Source organism: Belonocnema kinseyi, chromosome 9, assembly GCF_010883055.1.
Source record: "Belonocnema kinseyi isolate 2016_QV_RU_SX_M_011 chromosome 9, B_treatae_v1, whole genome shotgun sequence".
Classification (NCBI taxonomy): domain Eukaryota; kingdom Metazoa; phylum Arthropoda; class Insecta; order Hymenoptera; family Cynipidae; genus Belonocnema; species Belonocnema kinseyi.
Window position 1 is genome coordinate 121,978,711 of NC_046665.1, and position 19,076 is coordinate 121,997,786.

The following is a 19,076-nucleotide window of genomic DNA, read 5'->3' on the forward strand; positions in this document are numbered from 1 at the left end:
AATCAAACATTTTTTTAAATAAATTTTTTTTCCGTAAAAAGATCTTCTAAAATTTCAAAATTATATTTTTTCTGAAAAAAATCTTAACAGAAATTCTAAATGTCTTTTCAGACTAGATGGAGCTATACAAATAGATATTTTTTCTGAAAAAGATCTTTTTACCAGAAATTCATAACGTCTATTCAGTCTAAATGGACCTATATAATTACACATTTTTTAAATTAGGTTTTTTCTGAAAAATAATCTTCTAAAATAACTAAAATTCTTAACGTCTTTTCAGACTAGATGGAGCTACATAATTAAACATTGTTTTTACTGTAAAAAGATCTTCTAAGATTTCAAAGTTATATTTTGTTCTGAAAAAAACCTTAAAAGAAATTCTAAATGTCTTTTCAGACTAGATGGAGCTATATAATTAAATATTTTTTCTAAAAAAAAGATCATATAAAAAAACAGGAATTCTTAATGTCTTTTCAGACTAGATGAAACTATATATCTAAACATTTTCAAAATTGAAAAATGATTGAAAGATGATGTTATAAAATAACTGAAATTCGTAACTTCTTTTCAGGCTAGATGGAGCTACATAATCAAACATTTTTTTAAATAAATTTTTTTTCTGTAAAAACATCTTCTAAGATTTCAATATTATATTTTTTCTGAGAAAAATCTTAACAGAAATTCTAAATGCCTTTTCAGACTAGATGGAGTTATATAATTACATATTTTTTCTGAAAAAAATTCTTTTAAAATAAAAGAAATTCTTAAAGTCCTTTCAGACTAGATAAAGCTGTATACATGATTAAACCCTTTTGAAGTTATGTTTTTTCCTGAAGACAGACCTTTTTACCGGAAATTCATAACGTCTTTTCAGACTAAATGGACCTACATAATTAAACATTTTTTGAATTAGTTTTTTTCTGAAAAATAATCTTTTTTTAATTAAATTCCCGGTCAAGTCGCCACCCTGCTAATATTCCCTGACCAGTTTTAAATTTCCTGAAATTCCCTAGCCAATTATAAAATCCCTTAATTTACTAACCTGGTTGCCACCAAGTCCATGACAGTAACTGATGCCAACATTTTCTCCCGTTCTTCTTCCCATTGTATCCAGACAATTTCGCGTTTCCACATTCTTCACATCTCCCAGATAATAATAATCCAGAGGCATGGGCGATTCCGGATAGATATTTTCCAAATACCATCGGAAACTTTTGCATTTGAGCCGTTCCCTCAATCCAACTCGTTCCGAGACATCGCCCACCGAGACGCTTCGCGCACCTACAAAAAATACATTTTCACCATCTTCCCATTTCACCAATTTTACCGATTTCATATCACTATTATGCACCGTGCTTTCGTCTATAATGCAGTGCAATACTAGAGTGATGCGTGAAAAGTGTGCGAAGAGGAAGTCGTGTTGGTGATTTTTTATTTGGACATTGCAGGCATCGAATCACAGAACTTATCTGCAAACTTTCCCTCGAAAAAAATATCATTCCAGGAGCGATCTATATCAAAATTACAGTACAAGTCCGATAACTTGCCGTCCGATATGTGTACACTCCCCGTAAGACGTCATCACACGTATGGCACGCACACACTCATGATTCAGGCATGCGCGCACCTAATATCGTGCTACTAGAGGGGGCATTCGATAAGTCCACAATTCCTGGAATTGCTCGCCCCTACAGCCCCGAAATTGGAAAGTTATCGGACTTGCACTTTAATAATAAATTATCAACCGCCAAAAAATGCTGAATCGTAACTCATTTTTCGCTGCGGTATTAGCAATGTGTCCTGTTTTTTTTGTTAGTGTTTATTGTTTCGCCAAGTGATAAGGAATGCTGAAATACTAATTATTGAAACTAATTTTAAAACTACCAAACATTCTAGAATTCAAGAATTCTTACAATCAAAATTATAAATTATAATAATAATTATAATTCAAAATTAAATTCAAGTCAGACAGAAAACATAATTGTTTGTAGAGAACCATGCTTTCGAAATTCATTCTTCTTCAATTCCAGATTTTTACGTTTGTTATTGCATTCAATTTAATGAATTTTCAAATTTGAAAATAATCCGCGATCAAAGCGTAAAAATCTGAATTTGATTATCTAATCAACTGGTGTTTTTTGCAGACATCTAAGAACCTCTAAATTTCAAAAGAATAAATAATTTACTCTAGAAATAAATACGATCATTATTTCTACAAAATCTTAAACTATACAATTGATGACATACTTTTAAAAAGTAAATTATGGATCTAGGGGGGCGAGCAAAGAAATATTTTGTTACTTGATAATTGAAGAAAAAAAAAATGAAAAGAGTTAACGAATCTTTGTGTGATCTTAAATTTCTATAAATAACAAAAAAATTCCTAGAATCTCCAGTACTATTTTTAAACAAATTCTAGATCTAATTTTTTTAATCCAGTCAATTTTATTAAAATTTTTTTCGATATTATTTAAACAAAATTTTAAATACTAGAATTTAGAAAATATTTCGAAAGACTTGAAAAGATTTCATAAAGATTTTAAGGACCTTAAAAAGAATTCAAAGATTTCAAAGAAGTTCAGATTTAAAAAAATTTGAAATAATTTCGAAGTAATTCGCAGAAATTTCGAAAATATTACAATGATTTCACAAATATTTCAAAAGATTTCAGGTTTTTAAAATTTTGATTGAAAAGAAATACAAAAAACTTTTGGAAAAATTTAAAAAAATTAACAGATAATTCGAAAGATTTGAAAGATTTCCAAATTTTCGAAAAGATTTAGAAATAACTTAAAAGATTTTAAAGAAATACATAGAAACTTAATTTTGACAAAATGTTTCAAGATTTCAAAACATTTCGCAAAGATTTCACAAATATTTCAAAAAAATTTTATATATTTCATTTTTGATAAATATAAAGATTTCAGAGAGATTTTAAAGATCTCAAAAAATTTGAAAGATTTCACAAGAATTCAGAACATTTTAAAGACTTTATAAGGATTCCAAAGCATTTTAAAATATATCAAAATATTTGGCAAAAATTTGATGAAAATGGTTTAAATTTCAAAAAAAAAAAATCCACAAAGACTTCTAAAGATTTCAATGTTTTCACAAATATTTGAAAAAATGTCATCAAAATTTTTTAGAAAGATTTCAATGATTTTAAAAATATTTCAAAATATTTACAAAGATTTCAAAAGACTTCGGAAAATTTTAAGGATTTAAAAAAATTCAGATTTCCATGAAATGAACACATCATTTTAAAGATTCCAAAAGATTTAACAGATATTCCAAAAGGTATCAAACGATTTCAAAGGTTTCAGAAAAGTTTGCAAGATTTGACAAAATTTCAATGATTTTACAAATATTTAAAAATATTTCATTAAAATTTGTAGAAATATTTTAAAGAATTTCACGAATATTTCTAAAGATATCAAAAATATTTCCAAAGATTTTAAAAGATTTCAAAAGTCTTTCAAAGATTTTGAATATTTTTTTTAAGATTTCAAAGAAATCCCCCACATTTTTCGAAAATTCCAAAAGATCTGACAAATATTTTAAAAGGTTTCGAAAGATTTCAGAATATTTCAAGGATTTTAAAAAGGTTTTAAAGACGGATTTTGAACATTTCACAAAGTTTCAACGATTTAAAAGAATTTCACAAATTTTTTAGAAGATTAAAAAAAATCTCGGAAAATTTGATAAAGATTCGAAAAGATTTTAAAGATCTCATCAGATTTCCACAATTTCGTAAATATTCCAAAAGAATTCAGAAGATTTCAGAGACTTTATCAAAATTTCAAAATATTTCGAAAGATCTCGGAAGATTCCGCAAAAATATGGAATTTTTTTTTTTAATTTCCAAGAAATTTACGAAAACTTATAAAGATTTCAATGATTTTACAAATTCACAAAAATTTCGGAAAGAATTCTAAAGATTTCAATGATTTCAAACATTTTTTCAAATACTTAAAAAGATTTCAAAAGACTTCGAAAGATTTCACACAAAATTTTAAGATTTTTTTTAAAGATTTAAAAGAAATTAACCAAATTTTTGGAAAATTCCAAAAGATCTGACAAATAGATATACAAATAGATTTCGTAAAGATTTCAAAAAGATTTTCACGATTTTACAAATATTTCAAAATAATTCAGAATCTTTCAAAGCGTTTATAAAACTTTTAAAGTATTTCGAAAGATGTCAGAAGATTTTGGAAAATATTTATGAATATTTTTAACATTAAAAAAAAATCATAAAGACTTCTAAAGATTTTAATGATTTTAGAAATATTTCAAATAGTCTCACAAAAATTTGTAAAAAAATTTCAAAATATTTCAGACGCTTTCGCAAAGATTTCAAAAAGAATTTGAAGATTAAAAATTCGCATCTCAGTACTAAAATAATTATCAAGACTTTGAAGTAGGTATAACTAAACAAAAAAAAAAAAAAATTAAAGTACAATTTTTTAAATTCCACAACTTTTCCAGGTTTCCCAGAACTTTTTCAAAATTCCACGACTGTTCCAGGTCTTTTGCCAGGAAGTGTAAATTTTGTAGATCCACTTATAAGGGAAAATATTTCACTAAAATTTAATCCACTGAACAAGAATCGTTGTCAGAAGGCAGCGGCGAAGAGAAAAGTGAAAACGTTTGAACGGGTATCTGATAAAGGTGAATGAAACTGATAGTGATTTCATAAAAGGCTGAAAGCAACTATTATACAATGACGATGAAAAAAAAACCCCAGTAAAAAGGCAGAATTAAGAGAGCTGCTTCCCATATAGAAAAAAAGAAAGAAAGAAATAAAGCATGCTACTGAAGGCAACAAACAGTATGGTGTCGATAATGGTAAATTGTAATGAATCGCAATAATTAATAATGTATTATTTATTAATGAGCGACGCAGGCATTAGTGCTACCTGGATTAATGTTGTAATAGAAGTGCTTCCATTGGTCCAACCAGACCTCAGCGAGGCGAGCATTGTTCCGATTCACGATCTTGCTCGTGCCCCCGGGGAAGGTGTAGGGGGTCGACTTACGAAAGACATGCCCAACATGTGAGCATGTTGCGATCTCCAGCGTCCCACCACACATCCATATCTAACCAACTCAGTTCTGTTAGTGTGTTAGCAGAAATAATTACAAAGTCAAGACTGCCTTCCATTAATTACCTAACTCCCTTTATTTTACACTTTTTTCTTTTTTCTTCATTTTTTTTAACCCTCCTCTCTCATCTTCGCCGCGTAACCTCGGGCAGAATCCATTTTATAATTTCTGTCGGCTGTCCGTGGAGGAGTAATGGGGATAAGGGAAATAGGAAAAGTTTGATGGGAGAAGAGGAGGAATAGGGGAAAGGAAAATAGGGGATGGTAAAGTAAAGAGGAAATGTGGGTTGGAGAACTAGGGGAAGAGATAAAAGTTTAAGTAGATAAGGAAAAAGTTGGGTAAAGAAGAAAAAAGCGAAGATTGAAGTTTAGGAAGGGGAGATTCGCCGAGGGGAAGTGAGAGGAAACGATAAGTGGGGGAAATATAAGAAGGGAAGTGATGGCAATTGAATGGGAGTAGGGAAAGTCAAGGGTAATTAGGGGTGGTAAAATAAGGGAAATCTGGATTAGGGAAGAAGGTGAAGGGGAGTGTTCACGGCGTAAGCAAGGAGAGGAAGAAAAAGAAGTATATGAGGAACAAGTTGGGGAAGAAAGGGAAACAAAGGTTGAAGTTTGAGGAGGGCAAGTAGGGGAAATTCGAGGAGGGTAAGTGAGTAGAAGTAAGGATAAAGAAAGTACAAGTGGAGAAAAGAGAGGGGGAGTAGGGAGGAATGAGAAATTAATGGTGGTAAAGTAAGGGGAAGTTTAAGTTGGAGAAATAGGGAAAGGAGAGTGTTAGCTAAGGAAGAAAGGAGAGGAAGAAGTGGAAAAGGGAGGGACAAGCGAGCTCAAGAAAAATTAGGGGTGGTGAAGTAAAGAGGAAATGTGAGTTGAAAAACTAAAAGAAGGTGGAAAGGGTGAAGAAGATGAGGAAGAAGTTCGATAAATAAGGGAAGCGAAGGTTCAAGTATAGGGAGGGGAGATTGGTGGAAGGGAAACGAGAAGAAATGAGCATAATGAAAGGATAGGTGGAGGAAATAGGAGAGGGGAAGCGATGGAAAATGAGAAGAAGTGAGAAAAGTGAGGAGGGATTAGTGGTGGTAAAGTACGGAAAATGTGGACTGAGGAAACAAAGAAAGGGACGTATTGGCTGGAGAAGCCAGGAGAGGGGGAGGTATATAAGAAGCAAGTTGGGAAATCTAGGGAAGTCTAGGGAAGTGAAGTTTAACTTTAGGGAGAGGAAACTGGGAACAATCAGGAAGGGCAAGTGAGTAGAAATAAAGATAAGGGAAGTAGAAGGAGTGCAGAAAAGAGAGGGTGAAAAGGGAAAATTAAAGGTAGTGAAGTAAGGAGAAATGTGAATTGGAGAAGTAGGAGGAGAGTGTTAGCTATAGATGATATAGAAGCAAGGAGAGGGGGCAGTAGGTGAGGGAGAAGTTGGGAAAGGAAGGGAAAGCAAACGTTGAAGTTTCTAGAGGGAACATTCGGAGAGGAGAAGTAAGTAGAAATGGGGATAAGGGAAGTAGAGGAAGTAAGAGGAAATTAATAATGGTGAAGTAAGGAGAAGGTAACATTTTATGGAGGGGAAAATAAAAGAGGGGAAAAGGAGGAGGAGAAGTCAGAAGAAATGAGGAAAATGGATGTAGAATTTGGAGACAAGAGTATAGGAGAAGTGATGGGAATTGAGGGAAATGAAGGGATAATAAAGTGAACAGAAATTTTTATTAGGGAAGTAAGGGAAAGGGAGTGTTAGGTGGAGAGGTCATAAGATGGGGGAATATATGAGGAACAAGTAGCGCAAGGTTGGGGAAATTAAGGTTTACGTTTAGGGCGGAGGAGAAGTAGGGGAAAATTAGGGAGGGGGGTTTCAAGAGAAATTGAGGAAGGGGAAGTGAGGAGAAATGAGGATAAGGAAGAAACCGACAAATGTTGAACAAAACAGCTGAATTTTTAAATAAAAAAGATCCAAATCGAATTTTGAATAAAAATGTTAATTAGAAAACAAAATAAATTTTCAACCAAATAGTTGGAATTTAAAGCAAATAATTAAATGTTTAATGAAATAATTAATCTTTAACCCAAAAAAGTATATTCTCAACCAAATAGTTTATGTTTTAACCAAAATAGATCTTATGTCGAAAAATTTTTTTCAGCCCAATCGTTTAATTTTTAGGCCAAAAAGACGAACTTTCCAAAAAACAGTTAAATTTTCAACCCGAAATTATGAATTTTTTAATAAAAAGGTAATTTTTCAATAAATTGTAGAATTTTCTACAAAAGTCGCAACATTTTTGACTAAAAATCTTTTTAAAAAATTGTTGAAATTGCCAAAATCTAAATTGATTTTGAAACAAATATTTAAATTTTGATTCAATTAATTACATTTTCAAATAAATAATTAAGTTTTAAACCAAATATTTAAGGTTGCAAACAAAAAATATATTTTCAACCAAATAGTTTAGGTTTGAACGAATTTCCCACAAAACAGTTACACTTTCAACCCGAAATTAAAAATTCTCAATAAAAATGTAATTTTCAAATAAAAATAAAAATTTCAAACATATAAATAAATTCATAATTTTAGATGAAAATCCATCTCTGATTCAAAATTCTAATTTTTTGTTGAAATATTTAACTATTTGATTAAAAACTGATTTATTTAGTTGCTAAATGCAATATATTCACTAAAAACATTAAAAATTTGAAAATATTTAACTTCAATTTAATATTATATATATTGTATACATTTTATTTTAAAAAATTTCTTCCCCCATTTTCCCGAAAATTTACCTTATTTTCCCTATTTCTTGAATTAATCATTAGCGATTTCTTCGCTTCATTCTTTAAATCTACACAATTAGCAAATCAATCTTTTAGGAATCAAATTTTTTTTTTAAATGTAGAAAAGGGGAAAATTGGATAACATTTTTAGAATTGAAGGTGTTTTTTTTTTAATTTAAGAGGAAAAAGCGGACGGACTGTAATCACTCTATAAATTTAATTTGTTAAAAATATCACCTAAAATTAACGCAAAATTTTCTCTAACACCCCCCCCCCCCCCCCCCCCAAAAAAAAAAAGCTATTAAGTAATTTATAGATGGCCTCTTGACTTGATACTAAAAAAAAAATTATCTATCGATTACGTAAATCCGCTTCAGCGTCCTGCTCCTCCATCGGCACCTACAAGAGCTTTTTATGAAAATTAGAAATCACCAGATGACAAGCGCAACAATGAACATGTTTTCTTTTGTTAGTCGGTTGGATGGACGAGTGGTTAAGACTAGATAAGAGAGCGATATAAAAAAAAAACGTTCTGGAATTAAATCTACTCTATGAAAAAAAGCTTTCAAATCGCTACGAATAAAATCAAATTATTACTGTGTTAAGTGCGTTTGTTATCACTATAAAGCGGATTAATCTGTGTTTTTTTATGTAAGAAAATATCTGTAATTTTCATTTTCGGTGATTTTTTTTTTTAATGTTGGAAGAGAATGGACGTAAACTTTCCATTTTCAAAATACCCTGATTTTTTGAAAGTTTTTAGGGCTCGAAAACTTTTCTCGAAATTTTATTTCATCTACGAATAAAATTATAATTTTATGATTGTTTAAACAATATTTTTTTTCATGTAACATAAATTTTTATGAATAATTGTGTTTGAAAGGAATTGATAAAAAATGTTCCGTTCTACGCGCAGAACTTCAATTATTCTCTAATAACTTTTTAAACATTTTATTGATTTTAATTCCCTGCTTTTTTTAGTTATAACTTCAATTTTTATTATAAAAATATTTCTATTTTTCAATTTTATTTCAACTTTTCAGTTATAATTCACAAAAAAGAAAGATACATTTTTTTTTTTAGAAAAATCGCAACTTTCTAGCAATTAATTAAGAAAAAGTATGTAGTTATAAGCAATAATAGAATTTCAAAGGCTTTGAGTTTTTTTAAATTGCATTAATTTATACCTCGCAGTAAGTAAAATGCAGCGAAAAATTGTAATATTTCAGAAAAATCGCAAATTTCTATCACATTTCAAAGAAAATACTATTAAAAATAACAATGAATTGTTTCAATAATTATGTTTGTTAAATTGCAATTATCATTGACTTACTTTAATTGAAAAGCTGAATAAAGGTTAAAAAATTCGGAACCGCGATTTTATAACAATTATCTATTAAAAGATGTAAGGAACCATACATTTTTTAACAAGCATTTTTGTTAAATTGTTATAATTATTACCTATCTCTATGTGAAAAGTGGACAAAAAATTTATATTCAGACAAAACTGTAAATTTCTAGCATTCGTCAAAGATATTATTATTGAAAATACTAACAAATTGTTTATATAAATATGCTTGTTAACTTGGAATAAGCATTACCTCATTTTAATTGAAAAGTTTAAAATAAGTAGAAAAGTTAGGAAAAAGCACGATTTTATAACAATGATCTATTAAAAGATGTAAGGAATCATACATTTTTTAACAAGCATTTTTGTTAAATTGTTATAATTATTACCTATCTCTATGTGAAAAGTGGACAAAAAATTTATATTCAGACAAAACTGTGAATTTCTAGCATTCTTCAAAGAGATTACTATAGAAAATAATAACAAATTGCTTATATAAATATGCTTGTTAACTTGGAATAAGTATTACCTAATTTTAATTGAAAAGTTGAAAATAAGTAGAAAAGTTAGGAAAAACCGCGATTTGCTAACAATTATCTAATAAAAGATGTAAACAATAAATTTTTCAACAAGCATTTTTATTAAATTGTTATAATTATTACCTCGTTCTAAGTGAAGAAAAAATTATATTTCAGTTAAGACTGTGAATTTCTAGCATGATTCAAAGAGATTACTATTAAAATAACAAACTGTTTAAATAAATATGCTTGTTAACTTGGAATAATCATTCCCTCATTTTAATTGTAAACAAATTAAAAAATTCGGAACTGCGATCTTATAACAATTTTCTATTAAAAGATGTAAGGAATCATACATTTTTTAACAAGCATTTTTGTTAAATTATTATAATTATTACCTAGCTCTATGTGAAAAGTGAACAAAAAATTTATATTCAGACAAAACTGTGAATTTCTAGCATTCTTCAAAGAGATTACTATTTAAAATAATAACAAATTGTTTATATAAATATACTTGTTAATTTGGAATAATCATTATTACCTCATTTTAATTGAAAATAAGTTGACAAATTGGGAAAAACCGCTATTTTCTAACAATGATCTAATAACAGTTGTAAACAATAACACATTTTTTAACAAGCATTTTTTAAACTTGCTATAATTATTACCTAGATCTAAGTGAAAAAAAAAATTCAGTAAAAACTGTGAATTTCTAACATTCTTCAAAGAGATTACTATTGAAAAAAATAAAAAATTGTTAATATAAATATGCTTGTTAACTGGGAATAATCGTTACGTCATTTTAATTAAAAAGTTGAAAATAAGTTAAAAAATTAGGAAAAACCGCGATTTTTTAACAATTACCTAATAAAAGATGTAAACAATAATACATTTTTTAACAAGCATTTTTTAAACCTGTTATAATTATTACCTAGATCTAAGTGAAAAAAAAATTATATTCAGCAAAAACTGTGAATTTCTAACATTCTTCAAAGAGATTACTATTGAAAATAATAACAAATTGTTAATATAAATATGCTTGTTAACTGGGAATAATCGTTACGTCATTTAAATTAAATTTCAATAATTCAATATCAGATACCCGTCAAAATGTATCCACTCACTCTAATAATTAATAATAAATATTAGTACGATCGAATGTCTCCTCTTCTTTCTATAGATTCGAAAAATTAAAAAAAATGTCTATAACACAAAAAAACATGATGAATTTTTTGTAGGCAAACTTTTTTGTTGTAAATGATAATATAAATTGAGAAAATAAATTAAAAGTTTGTGTTATAGCCTTTTAAAATTGCGCAAAAAAACTAGTTTTTTTGCATTGTTTTGACTTCATATTTTTAAATGTTTAAATTAAAAAACAGACATTCAAAACAATTAAAAAACGAGTTTTTTCACATTTTAAGAAGGTTTTAACTAGAGCATAGATTTTATTTTTTATATTATTACTTACTACAAAAAAACTGTCCTTACAAGAAATTCATCCTAATTTTTTGGATAATAGAACATTTCTTTAAATTTTCCTTAATTCGAATTTTCAAATTCGCTGGTCGAAAAAAGTTTTTTTTCAGCCCACTCTGTTCAATCCGCAAAGCATTTTTTCAAAACCAACCTGATTACATTTCTGTTTACACTTTACAAAAAATGCAACGATCAAGTACGGGTTCATTAATATAAAAAATAATTAATTAAAAATATAAAAAAAAGATGTAGAGAAAACTGAGCAAGAAAAAAGTTAGTCCGTATTAGGGTGATTAAAAAAAATTTTTGATTTTTTTTTAAATCTCACCCCTTTATTTTATTTTATATATATATATATATTATAAATTATAAATAGAGGCCTCAGAGTTCTAAATTGGAGAGAATTTAAGGGGAATTTCAGAAAAATGAAAAAAATGTCGATAAAATTCGAGGCAAATTAAAAAAAATTCAAATGAATTAAAAACAATTTGAAAATATAAAGAAAAAAAATCTGTAAATTTTACATAAGCTTAAAAATATTCAAAGGAATTCCTAAGAATATGATGACAAAAATTCGAAAGAATTTAAAAGATTTCAGAGTTTATTAATAAGAATTCAGTTTGAATTCCAAAAAAGTAATCACAAATGTCTTAAAAAAATTAAAAACCCTACTAATTTATATTTAAAAACTGAAACCAATGACTACAAAACCAATTAAAAAGAATTCAAATGAATTGTGAATAATTAAAAAAAAAACACACAAAAATTTTAATCTTTCAGTAAAGTTTGAGTGAATTTAATGGAATTTAAAGGAAATGGGAAGAATTCGATAAAATTCATAAAAAATTAAAGTAAATTAAAAAAACAATCAAGTGAATTGAAAATTTTTTAAAAAATATTTGTAAAAAAAAACTAATTGAATTCAGTAAATTTGAAATAAGTTTAGAAAAATTAAAAGGATATTCAAAAGATTTTGATAAAATGCCTACGAATTTGAGGTGAGTTTAAAAGACTGCAAAATGAATTTAACAAAATTTTAAAGAGGATCCGTTGCATTAAATAAAATTGAGTGAATTTAAAAGAATTCAAAAGAATTAACAAAAATTCGAGATCAATTAATTGGAATTCAGAGCGAATGCCAAATTAATTGTAAAAAATATTTGAAAATTTACAAAATTCCTTACTTTCTATGAATGAATTCTTGAAAATCCATTCAAATGTTAAAATCCCTTAAAATCCCTTAAAATTATTAAGACAATTGGAAATCCCTGGAAATTATTAAAGTCTCTTGAAAAATTACTTGGAATTTAAAAATACCCTAAAACATTTCAAAATCTTTAAAATCTCCTTCAAACTATTAAATAAATAAACAAAATTTTGGGAATCTTAAAATTTTCTAAAATATTTAAAATCCTTTAAAATCGTTTAAAATAAAAATTTTAAAGCTCTTAAAAAAATATCTAAAAATATTTCAAATCCTTTTATCATTTTATCAATTTATCCTTAGGATCGAGAAAATAAAAACTATAAAAAAAATCAATTGCTTAATTTAAAATTATGTACATTTAGAAAATTTTAGGTGAATTAAACAAATTCAAAATAATTTCAAATCTCTTTCAATTCACTATAATATTATAAAATCCCGTGAAATTCTATGATAATTCCGCAAATAAAATCGCATGAAAAATATGACAAAATTTCGGGAAATCTTTGAAACCCCTATTAATTACTGGAATTAATTAATAATTCCTTGGAATCTTTTGCAATTTTCTATAAAATTTCAAATTAAAAGTTCTTGAGAATGCCTTAGAAGTTTTAAAAATACCCTAAAATCCTGAAAATCCCTTCGAATAATTGAAATCTATTAAAAATTTATCGGAATCTTTAAAAATACTGTGAAAAATGTCAAAATAAATCAAGAAAATTCAGAAATATGTGCTGAATTGAATAGTGATTAACGCATAATTTAATTTATTGAAATAAAAGTGACACAGGGCACCACCAGAGGGCCTGAATCTTGCAAATAGGGTACTTTAGGGACCTTCACTGATAATAGGGGATACAGGGACCGATCTGTGAGGCCCGTAAATATTTTAGAAAATTCTCTCTCTTAAAGTAGAACTTATATAAAATTCTTTTTCAAAATTTCCTATTCCATATGGAAATGTTTTTGCATAAGTTTCCTGTTCCAATTCAGAATTAGAGTAATAAAACACATGAAACCAATTCCAATTTGCATATTACATAAGTAAATTTGCAAGAGAAATCTCGGCAACTGAATCAAATTCCCGGTCACTTCCCGGTCAGACAGGCACCCTGTTCTTTTTTCGTACTCTTTTCGAATGACGGGAAGTCAGAGAAAATAGTGGAAGAGGAAGTAGGTGAAATGAGGGGAGGAGAAAGTAAGTCAAGTAAGAGAAATGAGGGGAAATGAGGATAGAGGAAGTTAGGATTAATTAGGGGATATAAGGGAGGGGAAGTAGAGAAAATGAGGCGAAAAGTAGGTAAAGTGAGAGGAAATGGGTCAAGGGGAATTATGTGAAATTTGGGGAAATGGAATGAGTGCAGTAAGGAAAATTAGGGAGAATGGGGAAGAGAGAAGTAGGGAAAATTTCTAGAGTAGATAAAATGAAGAGAAATTATAATAAAGGAAGTAGGGGAAGTGAAGCGTAATTAGAGGATAAGTAGGAGAAATTAGAGAGATGAAGTCCAAGTGAGTGTAATTGAGGGGCAGTAGAGGAAATGAGGGGAAAATTAGATGAAGTAAGAGAAAACGAGTAAAGAGAAAGTAGGTGAATTGTAGGGAATTGCGAGGAGGCGAAGTATGGATAATAAGAGGAAATTTGTAAAAGGGTATTAGGGGAAATGAGAGTAGGGAAAGTGAGAGGTAATTAGGAGAGAAGTAGGGAAAATTAGGGAGGGGAAGTCCAAGTGAGTGAAATTGAGGAAAAATAGAGGAAATGAGGGGAAAATTAGATGAAGTAAGAGAAAACGAGTAAAGAGACAGTAGGTCAAATATGGGGAAATGAAGGAAGGCCAAGTACGGAAAATAAGAATAAATTTGTAAAACGGGATTGGGGGAAATGAAAGTAGGGAAAGTTAGGGGTAATTAGGGGAGAATTTTGGGGAAATTAGGGAGGGGAAGTAAAGTAAATAAGGGGAAAAGTAGGTGAAGTGGGAGGAATTGGAAAGTATGTGAAATGTAAGGAAATGAGTGGAGGTGAAATACGAAAAATAAGAGGAAATTAAAAAAAGATTATTAAGGGGAAATGAGAGTAGAGGAAGTGAAGGGTTATTAGGGGAAATTAGAGAGGGGAATTAGAACAAGTGAGTGTAATTGAGGGGAAGTAGAGTAAATAAGGGGAAAGGTAGGTAAAATGTGAGGAAATGAGGGGAGGGAAGTAGGGGAAATTAGGGGAGGCGAAGTACAGAAAATAAAAGAAAATTGGGAAAAGGGAAAATTATGTAGAGTGGATAAAGTGAGGAGTAATGAGGATGAGGGAAGAGTAGGTGAAGTGCAGGGTAACTTCAGAAGAAAAACTAGGAAAATTAGAAGGATGTGTAATTGGTGGAAAGTAGAGTGAATGAGGGGAAAGTGGATAAAGTGAGAGGAAATGATGAAAGGGGAAGTAGGTAAAACGTAGGGAGGCGAAATACGGAAAATAAGGATAAATTAAGAAAAGGGGATTAAGAGGCAATGATGAGAGGAAATTAGGGTGAATTAGAAAAAAAGTAGAGGAAATTTGAAATGGGAAGTATAAGAGAATGTAATTTAGGGGAAGTAGAAGAAATAAGGGGGAAAGTAGGTGAAGTGAGAGGAAATGAGGGAAGGCGAAGTAGGCGAAATTTAGAGAAATAAGGAGAGGAAAAGTAAAGGAAATGAGGGGAAATAGTGAGAAGGGATATAAGGGAAATGTAGAGAGCAGAGTAGGGTTAATCAGAGGGGGGAAAGTAGAGAAAATGAGGAAGGGAAAGTAGAGAAAAAGAGGGGGAAAGTAGGTAAAGTGAGAGAAAATGGGGAACGTGGATGAAGTGAGAGGAAATGAGGAAAGGAGAAGTAGGTCAAATGTGGGGAAATGAAGTGAAAATATACAAAAAATAGGGGAAACGAGGTTAGGGAAAGAAGGGAAAGTGATCGTTATTCAAGGGACGAGAAGTAGAGAAAATTGGGAGAAGAAATTGAGAGGAAATGAGGAGAGGGTAAGTTAATGTTAATTAGGGAAGAAGTAGAGGAAATTAGGGAGACAAAGTAGAAGAAGTGAGTGTAAGTGGGAGCAAGTAGGGGAAATGAGGGGAAAAGTAGATGAAATGAGAGAAAATGAGGTAAAGTGTGGTACGGAAAGAGGGGCAATTTATAAAAGCGATATAGGAGAAATTAGGGAAGGGAAGTAGAAGTGAGTACAAGTGAGAAAAACTAGGAGAAGAAATAAATAAAGTTAGAGAAAAAGAGAGGAAATGAAGAAGAAGTAGGGAAAATTAAAGAGTGGATGTAGAAGAAGTGAGTGTAAGTAAGGAAAGATTGAACGACTTTTTTGACTCTTTTTTTGTTCACTAAATATCACAGAATAGGTGGAGGGATATGAGATTTTAAAAAATCTTATTTTTTTATCGCCCTCGTTATTATATTAAACGAGACCTGAAAAACGTTCGAAAAAAAAAATGAAGAGAGGGGAAAAAAGAAACGCACTCAAGAAAAGTAATCTGACCTGGGTTCATCGCATAGTAAAAGTCTCTCCACTCGTCCATCCAGACCTCGGCTACTCGGGCTGCATTGTGAAGAATGATCTTGCTGACTCCGCCCGGGAAAGTATAGGGACTCTTGTCACGAAAAACGTGCCCAACATGTGAACAGGGGCTGATTTCTAAAATGCCGCCGCACTGCCAAACCTAAAAGTAACTTTTCACATTACTAAATTAAAAAGTAACAATTTATCACAGTTGACAAGAGCCTGGCACGCTTCCTAAGAAAGCAAGATTAAGTAGAGTTAGTATGACAGGTTCTGCAAGGTCAGCAAGAATAATCAATCATTCTCCATTCTTCAGATGCGCTGATTCTAATTCCTGTAATTTTTTTATCTTTAACATTTTAATATATAAATTTATTAAATTTTAAAAATTATAGCCAACTGGGTCAAGTTTTTTTAAAAATAAAAAGTAAAATTAAAAAAAAAAGTATACTTTTTAATTTTAAATAACATTGGTTTAATAATTAAAATATTTAACTAAAAAAAAATCGTTTCAATCAAAGAAAAAAATTCCCGGTCATTTGCCGATTTTTTCCCGATTCAAAAATAAGAATTCTTTTAATTTTCAACTTTCAAAACTGAAGTTTAAAAGTTTTTAAATTAAAAAGTGTTGAATTCAAATGCTCAATAATTTACAGGCAATTTATATAAACAGCCAAAATAAAAATATAAATTTTTATAAATAATAAATTTCAGAGATTAAGATTCGTTTCCAAAAATATAAATCCACGTTATCATTTTCAATGCTCTAGAAAGAAGAATCAATCAATGCATTTAAAAAATTTCAAAATTATATAATTTTAAGCATTTTAAGCAAGAAACATAAAAAATATATCCATTTAATTTTTTTTTTAAATTGAAAACTTCTATATATATATATTATACTTCGTTTAAATTATTTGAAAACATTTTTTATTTTGAATTTATTTTGAATTTTTTCAACATTTCTAAATATTTCTTTAAAAATTCAACAATTTGATTTTAAAATACAAAAAATTTAATAGAGCAATTAAAATTTTAAAGTTTAAACATTTTTTTTTTAATTCAGTTCTGAATATTGAATTTATAATTACTGATTTTAAATGAAAATTCAGATTTTCTAAATATTAAGTAATTGTTGTTTTTCTTCATTAAAAATTTTTAAATTGAATTCCGGATCGTCTTGTAAAATCAATTATTGTTTACTTTTTTAAATCTAAAACAACAGTTCAATTTCAAGAATCATTAATTAATTCGTATTCACATTTGATCAACTGGAAAAGTATTTTTGATTAAAAATCTTTTATTTTAAACGCTTCTAAATTTTAATTCTTTTGAGTCTTTAAAACTGAATTTTAAAATTCTTTAAATTAATATGTATCTACACTTAAAAATTAAACCATTAAAATCGAAAATTTTTAAAGTGAAATAAAAAAAAGTTAGAGAGATTTTTTTCTCTGTACAAATTTGTAAAATTCCCGGTCAAAAAATAAAATGTTTATTTGTTAAATTTTCATGATAAATTCAACAATTGAAACTTTAATTCTTATTAGTTGAAAATTCAACTTTCTTCAATTTTCAACAATTGAATTCTCATCTGTTAAATATTCAATTATTAATTTTTTTCAATTATCAGTAGCTGCAAATTGAATTTTTAATTTTCTTCATTCTTCAACAGTTAAAAATTCAATTTTAAATAATTGGATTTTTCACTGTTGATAATTCAATTGATCAATTTTATTTATCAATTTTCAATAGTTGAATATTCCATTTTCAACCATCGAGTTCTTATTGGTGAATATTCAATTATGAATTTTTTTCAATTATCAATAGTTGCAAATTCTATTTTTAATTTTCTTCACTTTAGAATTTTCATTCTACTTCACTCAAATTAATTTAAATTTTCTTCAATTGTCAATAATTGCAAATCAATTTTCAATGTTCGAAAATTTAATTTTTCATATTCTTCATTTTTCAGCAGCTGAAAATTTAATTGAAACTGAATTTTCAGTTTTCTTCAATTATAAATATTTGTATTTTCTGCTGTACATAATTCAATTGTCAATTTTCTTCAATTATTCATAGTTGCAAATCAATTTTCAATTTTCTTTGCAATTTTCAAGAATTACATTTTCAGTTTTCTTTAATTCCAAAAATAAATATTCGATTTTCAAGAATTGAATAGTTACAAATTCAATTTTCAGCAACTGAATTTTCAGTTTTCTTCCATTTTTACCAATTATGTTTTCTTCCGTTTATTATCCAATTATAAATTTTCTTCAATTACCAATAGTTGCAAATCAATTTTTAATTTACTTCAATTTTCAAGAATTAGATTTTCAGTTTTATTTTTTAATTTTCAACAATTAAATCCTCGATTCTTGAATATTTATATGTCAATTTTTTGAATCATCAATAGTTAGAAATTCAATTTTTAATTTTCTTCCTCGTTGAACAGTTGAAAATTCAGTTGGTCAATTTTCTTAAATTTTCAGCAATTGAAAAATAAATTTTTAGTTTTCTTTAATTTTTAAAAGTTGAATATTTCATTTTCAAGAATTAAATTTTCCACTGCTGATCATTCAATTATAAATTTTCTTTAATTACCAATAATTGCAAATCAATTCTCAACTATTGAATTTTCTACTGGTGATTATTCAATTTTCAATTTTTTCAATTATCAGTAGTTGCGAATTCAAGTTTTGATTTTCTTTATTTTTCAAACAGTTAAAAATTCATTTTTTAAAAACTGAATTTTCAGTTTTCTTCAATTTTTAACAATTCCATTTTCTACCGCTGATAATTCAATTATAAATTTTCTTCAATTTTCATGAATCACAATTATAAGTTTTTCTTTTTTTTTCGATTTTCAACTGTTGAATATTATTTTTTCAACAATTAAATGTTCATAATCCGAATAATCAAGTATCAATTTTTTTCAATTCTCAGTAGTTGCAAATTCAATTTTTAATTTTCTTCAATTTTCAAGAACCACTTATCATTTTTCTTAAATTTTCAATAATTTTTAATTTACAACCGTTGAATTTTCTGCTTTTGAAAATTCGATTATGAATTCTCTTTAATTTTCATCAGTAGAAAATTCAATTTTCTCCAATTTTCAAAAACTAAATTTTCAGTTTTT

At 28.1% G+C, this 19,076-nt stretch overlaps 1 protein-coding gene across 3 annotated transcripts in view; it reads right to left on the reverse strand.

The window, feature by feature from the left end:
* The window catches only part of LOC117179683 (polypeptide N-acetylgalactosaminyltransferase 5), a 149,264-nt gene that overhangs the window by 11,524 nt on the left and 118,664 nt on the right, over nucleotides 1–19,076 (reverse strand). For 2 of the 3 annotated variants that reach the window (XM_033371706.1, XM_033371705.1), the window contains 2 exons: nucleotides 15,917–16,097; nucleotides 1,043–1,281 (listed from right to left, as the gene is read on the reverse strand). In XM_033371706.1, coding sequence (XP_033227597.1) covers nucleotides 1,043–1,281; nucleotides 15,917–16,097 — 420 coding nt within the window. Of the gene's footprint in view, nucleotides 1–1,042; nucleotides 1,282–4,919; nucleotides 5,101–15,916; nucleotides 16,098–19,076 lie in introns of all 3 variants that reach the window. The other variant, XM_033371707.1, reaches the window with a different exon arrangement.